Source organism: Etheostoma cragini, chromosome 23 (genome assembly GCF_013103735.1).
Source record: "Etheostoma cragini isolate CJK2018 chromosome 23, CSU_Ecrag_1.0, whole genome shotgun sequence".
Lineage (NCBI taxonomy): Eukaryota > Metazoa > Chordata > Actinopteri > Perciformes > Percidae > Etheostoma > Etheostoma cragini.
The window spans coordinates 9,463,325-9,472,795 of NC_048429.1; the positions used below are offsets into that span (position 1 = coordinate 9,463,325).

The 9,471-nt window shown below is 39.4% G+C and overlaps 1 protein-coding gene across 6 annotated transcripts in view; it reads right to left on the reverse strand.

Moving 5' to 3' along the window:
• The window catches only part of LOC117938369, an 11,190-nt gene extending 2,729 nt beyond the window's left edge, over positions 1–8,461 (reverse strand). Inside the window, exons 1-10 of one of the 6 annotated variants that reach the window (XM_034862908.1) lie at positions 7,729–8,460; positions 6,403–6,441; positions 6,298–6,345; positions 5,474–5,665; positions 4,819–5,184; positions 3,293–3,646; positions 2,818–3,204; positions 2,454–2,656; positions 1,857–1,964; positions 843–926 (exon numbers count right to left, since the gene is read on the reverse strand). In XM_034862908.1, coding sequence (XP_034718799.1) covers positions 843–926; positions 1,857–1,964; positions 2,454–2,656; positions 2,818–3,204; positions 3,293–3,646; positions 4,819–5,184; positions 5,474–5,665; positions 6,298–6,345; positions 6,403–6,441; positions 7,729–8,125 — 2,178 coding nt within the window. In that variant the 5' untranslated portion in view covers positions 8,126–8,460. Of the gene's footprint in view, positions 1–842; positions 927–1,856; positions 1,965–2,453; positions 2,657–2,817; positions 3,205–3,292; positions 3,647–4,818; positions 5,185–5,473; positions 5,666–6,297; positions 6,442–6,788; positions 7,482–7,728 lie in introns of those variants that run through there. The other 5 variants (XM_034862909.1, XM_034862906.1, XM_034862907.1 and 2 more) reach the window with 5 other exon arrangements.
• Positions 8,462–9,471: the final 1,010 nt, after the last annotated feature.

The following is a 9,471-nucleotide window of genomic DNA, read 5'->3' on the forward strand; positions in this document are numbered from 1 at the left end:
ACACACACACACACACACACACACACACACACACACACACACACACACACTTCTTGGCTACATAATGTCAGACAAATGTTTATGGTAAGACTTACTATCTTAATCTTAAGACAGGTTTTCTGCAGATTTCACCAAGCCAAATTTAAGACTTTTTGTTGCGGAGCTGCTGGGTGGGTCTCGCCAAGGCAGTGGGGGGGTAGTGCCGGGGGTGGCTGTTGGAGACCCTTTACAGCCGTTAGAGGTTTTTGCATGAGACTCTGCGCCCGTACACCCAACGTTCCCAGTTTAATTGCTTTCTTGTGTAAGAAGCAGAAGGCTTCAAATACATTGTAAGCAGCTGGCTTTGACCAAGCCCTTAATTCTTTAATGTATAATGTAATGCACTTCCCCATGGCTGTAGAATAAAATCCGTTTTATGTCCATGGTACAATCTGAAAGAGACTCGCACCAATAACACAAAAGCTGACTGGCTGCAATATAAGTGGCATGTCTCATTTTTAGTCATAATAAAGCAAATTATATTTGGACTAGTGAAAGAAAAAACTACAACACCACGGAACCAAAAAGTAAAAAACACAATTCTAAAGCACTGCAGGTGCATTTCAATGTGCATTAGAGTTACATGGACATGGAAAATAAAGACCTCTTTAAAATTATTTAAGACCTAGAACAATACAATTTGACTTTTTAAAGGCCTAAAATCTTGGCTTTGATATTTCAGACTTTTAAAAGGCCCTACAGAAACCCTGTAATATTGACATGCAAAAGTGTTTAATATATTGTTGAATGACCAGTCGCTAAAGACAACTTTAATTATGGTAAAAGTGTTAAGAATGTCTTACCTTGAAAAACATATTTCTCTTCTCCGTGTCCTCGAGCAGGGTGTGAACAACTTCCACAAAGTTTGACTTAGAATTTTCCAATTCCTATCAAGTGGCGCCAAAAGCAAACCAAGAAAACAAGAATAATGTTATAAGTATCAAAGAATGACTCAGGGTCTTTGATCATTGCCTCTGGAAAACTGGGGTGGAGATCCATGGATGATGACCTCAATGACCTCTAACAGCATGACAGGGGTTAAAAGAGGAATGCTACTTGATATGGATTTTGAAGATTCAGCCTTTGACCTTAAAAAAACTTTTCCTTCTGTCTCTTACAGCGGCTACAGAGGAGCTTGTCCTACCACGTGACAACAACAGCGCAGCTCAGTGTCTACCACACACAGCTAAAGCTTTGGTAATGTGTTGAAGGCGAGAAGTGCAGTGTAATAACATGGATTTATGTAAACTTCCAATCAGTGACCTTTGTAATAATATCACCTGTTAAAAGTTATAGTGGGTACTTCCTGAGGAATTCTATTTAATGACAACAACACTGTTGTTGCATCCACATGACAACGCTCTACGCAGTTGCTAACACGGAGGGTTACAAAAAACTGATGGACTCTTCAGAAAAAGTACTAATCAAATTTCTAATTATGACTTAAGCTCTACGGATTCAAAATAAATTCCTAGAATTACAAAAATCAATTTGTATTTTTTTTCACATTTATTTTTTGTTTTGTAATGGCGTGGATAGTATCACACGAGAAAAGTTACTATATTTACATACTGTGAATCTTTTTAATTGAGAATAGTTTTTTAGTCATAATTCAATTTTTAATTGAATCTTCAGCCTAAAAATCTTCTGAATCGTGCACCCCTATTTAACACTCACTTTTTTAAATTGTGTCCCTCTTTGTAAGGTATGTTTTCCAAAATTAATGAAAAGCTAACATGAAACATTAAAGCAGTGTTTATACTGCAGATTCGACTTAGAATGCTGTTTTCAGTTCACTATTTACAACACACACCTACCTCCTGATCACAAGGGGAGCCTGTTGTGAGGTTTTGAATGACCGTCAGGTGAGGCTGGATGTGCAGGAGGTTAGCTGTGCCCTCACTGCGACACAAGTCCAACACCACCTGAAACAGACAGTGTAACAGAGGGATTTTCAAAGTGGGGATGGTGGCACGCTGCCAGGGGGTCTATGAACAGTTTTCAGATTCTTTCATTTAAGTTATCTTGATGTTAAAATGTGTCGTTTCCACAGACAAGAATAATATTTTAATTATTAAATCTAAAATATTTCATAGATTAGCCTACTTTCTTATCTAGCAAATCCATTTCCCTTTCAAAACGACATAGCCTACCAGTCCAACATATTTTCAATTCACTAACTCACACACACATAAAAAAAAAAAGGTATGTATATGCTGCTGTAAGTGCTCAGTGACTTAATTTCAGTGTTGTTTTTTTAAATATGTATCTTTTGTCTAATGATACCTGTAACCTCAATGTTGCAAAATGTTACATTGTGATATTCTATAGTAGTAGTCTGCCAAACATCAACACTTTCCTTATTTTGTTTTGAATGTAAATCTAATACACTTCAGATGTTTGAGGTGCCTTACCCTTGCCCTTAGTCGGAGCAGGAGTTGCACTCTCTCTCTGGACGTCAACAACTCTGGAGCCAGCTCCGCCACCAACCTCACCAGCTCCTCCACCTTTCCATAATGTAGGACGTTACAACACTGGATCACTTGCCAGGCAAATGCACACATCAGACGCAGGGTTGGAACCAGGAGACACAATGAGGAGACGGACAGGTGGCAACCTAAAAATGGGCCAAAATCACATATAGCACCACTAATTTACTGAAAATCTGAGAAATCCTGTTGGGCATACCTAGAGTAAAATGTGTCAAGTTTACTACAGTAGCTAGTGTTACACTCTTTAAGTTGTAAAGTACAGTACAAAAACGACCACTTATTTTACCCAAGTCTTCCATTGTTTCCGAATGGTCTTGCTGTGATGTCTGTAGACATGTAGCGGCTGAATCCATGACTTCAGCTTCTTGTTCAATCTCAGACACAGGTTTACAACGACCAAGGACTTTATCCATGATGGCAAACCATCTGCCTTTCTGCCTTTTAGATTCCTTATGTTCCTTAGTCTTTCTGTACTTTCGTTTCAGCAGTTTTATTTTGGACCTGCATTGGCTGGTGGTTTTATCGAAGCCCTGAGTGGCGAGCTCGGAGCTCAGCTGAGCAAACACTCTCTTGTTTCTCTGAGATGATCTAAGCTGCTCCTGAATGCTCTCCTCTGCCCATCGGGTGAGCAGCACCTTGATTTCATCTGATGTCCAAACAGCCCGCGACATATCTGTTGAAAGCATTGCAACCTAGTTAATACAGAAACAGCGCTCAAAGATGAAGATCAATGTTTTGTCATTGGGTTTTAAATAACGTACCATTCGCATGCTCACCTTCTGGTGAGTTCGGTTGTGTCAGCGCAGCAGATGAATCCGCCTCTGTTAAAGTCTCTTCACCAGGGCCGAGGACACCATCCAAAATAGCAAACCAGTCGTTTTGAACGTCCCTGTGTGGTTCCAATTCCTTGATTCTCCTGTACTCCTCCTTAAGGTTATTCACTTTAAGACGGCACTGATCTGGTGTCTTGTTGAACCCCACAAATGTGAGTTCGCTGCTGAGGTATACAAAGACCTGATTGTTTGTTGCTGTGTTGAGAAGCTGTTTCTGAATGTTTGGTTGTGCCCACAGTGTCATCAGAACCTGGACTTCATCAGGCAACCACTGGGTGTCATCTGTGAAAATACCAAAAACTAAATAGAACGAAAAAGGAATGCAAATTAAAATGTATGTGAAAAAGACCCCCCCCCCCACACACACACACACACACACACACACACACAGTGTGTGTGTATATATATATATATATATTTTTTTTTTTTTTTTGAGGTGTGTGAAAAACCGTGCAAAACATTTCAGACCGTCCAGCAAACCGGTACACATTTTAACATCAATGTCCGCTGTAAAGATTTTTCACTCATCACTAAAAGCTGCTGCTGTTTCACTCCTGTTGGCTCTAAAGCGGGCGGGGCTGCTCAGTTCCCCCCGCAACTGGCACGCACACACCCTTAAATTAGCTAAGAATGTAATCAAGCCACTAACACCCATGTTCAAATCTGATTCTTTGAACACATTATTAGTTTTTGTCTTAAATCCACCAGCCATTTTCATATTATACCAACATTTGCAGCATCCTAAGCCTTTTTGGTAAGGTTACTAGGAAAACTCAGCCCAGAGTAATTTTATTCTCCCCATAACAAGTTTCCTTTTTATTTATAAACAACTATACAAAAAGAAATTGTATAACATTATAGTAAGATCTAAAAAGTTTGCATAAATGCAAGTTATTTCAATTGATTTATATATTTTATTATTACTATTTCAACATTTCAATCTTTGTGTGCTAAAAAGGCACAAAACTTCCTGTAGATGGCAATACATACATATTCTTCTTTTTCTGCTAAATAAATGAAAAGCTTGTTGAAATCAATGTCTTCCCTCTTACTGTATAAAAAACTCACCCAGGTTTCCTCAGAGATGGCCCAAATAATGTGCTTAAAGTGAAGTCAAATTCAGTTTGTGCATGATTACATAACATACATGACTATTTTGTAATACTGTATCCTACATTGTGGATAATTAAGCTATATATATATAAATAAAAGTATATTTCTGGAGTGTTAAAGATTAAAAAAACAAAACAAAAAAACCACAAGAACCGAACAGAACCAAAACGGGTGTATATATATATATATATATATATATATATATATATATATATATATATATATATATATATATATATATATATATATATATATATATATATATATATATATATATATATTTAAAAAATGACATTAAATGACAATTATATTAATCTGGTTGGTTTCTAGTTTTGACTTACCGATGGTATCTACATCCAGGGCAGACTGTGACTGACTGAGCAGTGAGGGCTCGGTTGTTTCTAAACATCTTGCTGCTGCAACCCTGGAACTGAGGACGTCATCCATGATGGCAAACCATACACTTCTATGGGTGCTGTTGTGCGGACTGTTTTTGAATCTCTTGTACTCTTGCTTCAGTTTTTTGATTTTCTCCCTGCACTTCTGTGGTGTCTTGTTGAATCCAAGTGACGCTAGCTTAGTACTTAAGCCAGTGTAAACTTTATTATTCCTCATGTTGAGGAAAAGCTCTTCTTGAACAGCGGGATTTGCCCAAAGGGTCAGCAGTGCTTGGACCTCTTCACTTGACCAGAAGCGCAAGGGCCTATCTGTGAAAGCAATAGATCTTAGTCATTACAGTAGCTAAGCTTAGTACATGGTGTAAATCAACTGGATTCCCAATTAAAAAGGGTGTTGTACAACCACTTTAGTACACTTAGTCTTCACAACATCTAGCGTCTAAACAATTAACCCAATGTAACTAGTGGTATAAATGTGTTTTACAATTTGGCAACATAAAAAAGATTATTTTTCATTTGACAGATTTAGCTACCTAATATAACATTATATTAATGTATCATCTTGCATTTACATTCCCTTAGCATGGTAACTACTTGCCTTTGCCAGACATTTCCAGTGCAGAGAGAGTCATTGTTGTACTCTTGTACGGTATGCCAATGTCTTCTACTTTAAAAGAGTAGAAATCTGGGTCCTGTGAGTCCTGTGTGGGGCAAGGTGTTTGGGCTGGTGGAGGGCAGGGGATGAAGGTGATGTTGTAGTTTACAGGAATGTTAGTCGTAGTCGTGGAATCTACAGGAAAAAAATAACTTAATTTATCTGTAGATTCACCAGAATGTTGGCCTACTGGAACAGCTTGGCTATAGGACACGTTTCAAATTTGCAAACAACACAAACTAGGGTTAAGGTGTACTGCACTGGACCTGTAGAAATGGTTTACTGGATCAGCTGGAAAATGCACAGGATATGAAAACAGGCTTAACTAATATATGGGATTCTCACAGGACAGCAAGGCTACAAAACATACAGTGCTCTTATGGAATGTAATGCATTGCTGTGGATTAAATCCCAACAGTAAAAAGAAGTTAAGATTAGCACAACCTCATACATATACAGCAGTAAATAGCAACATACATGTAATGCAGTCAGTAATATTAATCCAGAAACATTATATTGTATAAAATAATAATAAAAAAGAACATAGAATATTTTTCCCTATGTACTTTTACTTTAACTACATTCTTTTATTTAAGTGGTGTTTTCATGCAGAACTTTCAATTGCATTGGAGTACTTTCACAGTGTGGGATTAGTATTCTTTAAAATGATCTGAATACCTCATCCAACACTGATCGAGGGGTCTGATAAACTCACTATGGATTAAAAAAAACAAGCATTTTGCCATGGCGAAATTTGCATTTCTTACCCATTACTGGGCGCTGCGGCGTCATGGTGCTGCTGGAGGTTGTTGGTGCCGGAGAACTGGGCGTGTCCGATCGAACATCACCGGAGGTAGAAGTGGTTGAATGCTTACAACCAGCGCTTGTGTCGTTACTTGTAGAAGTGGAATCTGTAACAGAAATGTTACACACATCAAGTGTCAACTACACCAACTGTTACAACACTTAACGAAATAACAAATACAGAAAACAAAATGTAAACATCCCGCAATGGCTCGCTAGTTAGCTAGCTTCCTAGCATTGGGACAGCGCTAGCTCGCATGTAACGGTAGCTAACGTTAGCAAACTGGCTAGCAAACAAGCCAAAAAAATAACACATTTTAAACAAGTTTGCACAGTACGTTAAATATGCTTGTCTTAAAGTTATGTGGTTTCCTTTTACAAAAAAAGCGCAACGCTTTCAAGCAGGGTAAAGTTTCAAAGCTAAAAACAAAACAAAACAAATCTAGCTAGCTACCGTGCGCCTGCACCATGGACTCCAGCATAGCCGTGGCCGAGTCGATGCCCCCCTCTCTTCCGATGTTCGCCTGCCTCTGGCCGTATATGGCGTCCATCGTGCCGAACCATCTCCAGCGTTTTCTATTTACACAACTGTCCCTGATTCTCCTGTAGTCGCTCCTGAGCTTTTTACTTTTTATCCTGCATTGCTCGGACGTGCGATGGAAGCCGTGGGCAGCCATGCGCTGAGAAACGAGCTGGAAAACCTGTTTATTCCTCGCTGAGCTATCCAGCTCTTGCTGAATTTCCTCTTCACCCATGATGCTGAGGAACGTCTGCACCTCGCTGACCGTCCACGGAAGGGTATGGCGCGCCCACATTTCAGACAAAAAAGCCAAACAAGCTGAAAGAATAAAAAAGAGGCTCTGTCGCAAGCAATAGGATATTTAAAAATGGCGGGTTACCAGTCGCGTAAGTGTGACGACTGTGTCTATGGTTCGCTAGCTTGTTGTAGCCTGCTGTCATTTCAAAAACGTTTTAGCTATCTGTGATTGTTTGACTGTCAACGTTAGCTCCAAGCGCCATTTAAGTGACAGCCTTTGTTGTGTTTGGTTGCTAACTTGTAGGCAGCAGTGAACAAACTTCGTTAAGAAGGTCCATTTTTGACTGTATTGACATTACAGAAGTCTCTCGTTGGTTCTCATGGCTACTTGTCGCAAAGTGACGCATGCGGAACTCACATCTGCACTCGAAGCACATCCTCACTCACATCATTTCTTGAACTGTCTATGCTCGCATCGGAGAGTGACACGGACTAGCTACAGCATGTGGAACCACAATGTTTCTAGCTCCACCTGTGCTCAAGCCACCATTTATTAGCCTATATTATTCTGTGCATCTTTTAGATTTCACAACCTGTAATGCAGACTTTCTTTACATTCTGCAAAATTGTTACCAACCTTGAAGGACTGTCTCATCCGACGGGGGAGTGTTCTCGGAGCCGACGATTGTCTCCAAGAACCCGGCGGCAGAGTCCTTCGTGTCGGCGTTTCCAGAGTATGTTGGACGGTGGCCAAGAATACCGTCCAGTGTGGCGTACCACTTGCTTGTTTTAAGATTTGCACCGATCTGGTTGTTGTGGTCCTTTATCTTCTTGTAGTCTTGTTTCAGCTTCTTCACCTTCTCTCTGCACTGCTTGACCGTGTGGTGAACCCCCATTTGCGCTAGATCACTGGAGATTTTCCCGAAGATTTTAATGTTTCTTGTGGATCCTTCCAGGTCCCTCTGTAACTCCTCAGTGGCGTACAGGGCCAGCAGCGCCTGCACCTCCGCATCAGTCCACTTTTCAGAGTTCATTCCGTTTAATCTCGTAGTAATTCACGTACTCAAGTAATTCTAAGTAGTCAAGGTTTTGCTAAAACAGACGGAATAAGCCACTTTTTGACCAAGTAGTTACAGGAAGGTAGTTATAGGAACAGTTCTACTAACTACTCTCTCCCAAAACCGGTTTTACCATTTGTATCGCACTGGCCAAGGGGACTATTATAACACAGCCGTCTAACCACCACTATGCGGAAAAGACACTGCCCTGAAGTAGGAGCTGAAAGAGTTACAGGAACTGCGGCCAGAGGATCTAAATAATCCCCCAAATTGTCCAGCCAGAACAGGAGAAAATAAGGGTATAGGAAGTTAGGAACGTTATGTTCTAGGAACTGCAAAAATCCCTCCTGGAAAGCGGCATAGACAGTTAAAGAAGTGGCTACAGATGGGCGCTGTGGGGGCGTGACTTATACGTTAACCAATCAACGTAGACCTAGGTCACTATGCGGAAAATTGATAAATAGGAGCAGAAAGAGTTACAGAAACACAAGAAAAAAGAGTTCTGAGAAGGCTTTGTTAAAAAGAGCTGCAAAAATCCCTCCAGTTGAAAAGCAACTATGGATGTTTAAAAGATGTGGTGGGTACCTTTACATGTACCTCAACAGAGATGTAACGAAAAACAAACTGGACGGGATTGTGCCACGTTAGGCTTGTTGGAGAAAAATTATGTGTTAATAAAGAAAAAAAGTTTTCCTTTAAAATCTCGCATAAACATATCCATCAAAAAATACATTAGACTGATTTAGTCTTGACAATCTGTCAAATATCTTATCACAGTATTTACACCCAAATATTTTGGGTTTTAAGGAAACTGGGCAAACAATTCATTTTCCGGATAAAGATATTTGTATGCTGTATGTTTTGAAGGTAATGACATGGACAGTTAATTTTATTTTTGGGCACGTTCCACATTCACAAGAAGAAATGGGGAGACTTTAATACAAACTTTGGACATTTTTATTAAAAACTGCATCAACATAGCAACATTAGAAGAAATCTTAAAAGTAAGGCAATTAAGATGACTAATTTTGTATTTGATAAATTTCTCAAGGATTGATGATAGAATAATATGGATTGCTTTATTGATTTTTGACTCCATTAAAGTCGCAGCCTCCAACTACAAGATGTGGTAGACAAGGAGTGATAGAGGTAGGATTTCAGATTTCTTTAAGTATATTTTAAAGTTGAGCTTGAGTCATAGATTCAAATATGAAACGATTGTCTATTTACATATCTAATGTAGAAATTCTTCTTATAGGAGACAACCACTACAATCAACTAATGGAATTGCTATCTCTCCATTCAGTCCTTGTTACACAACC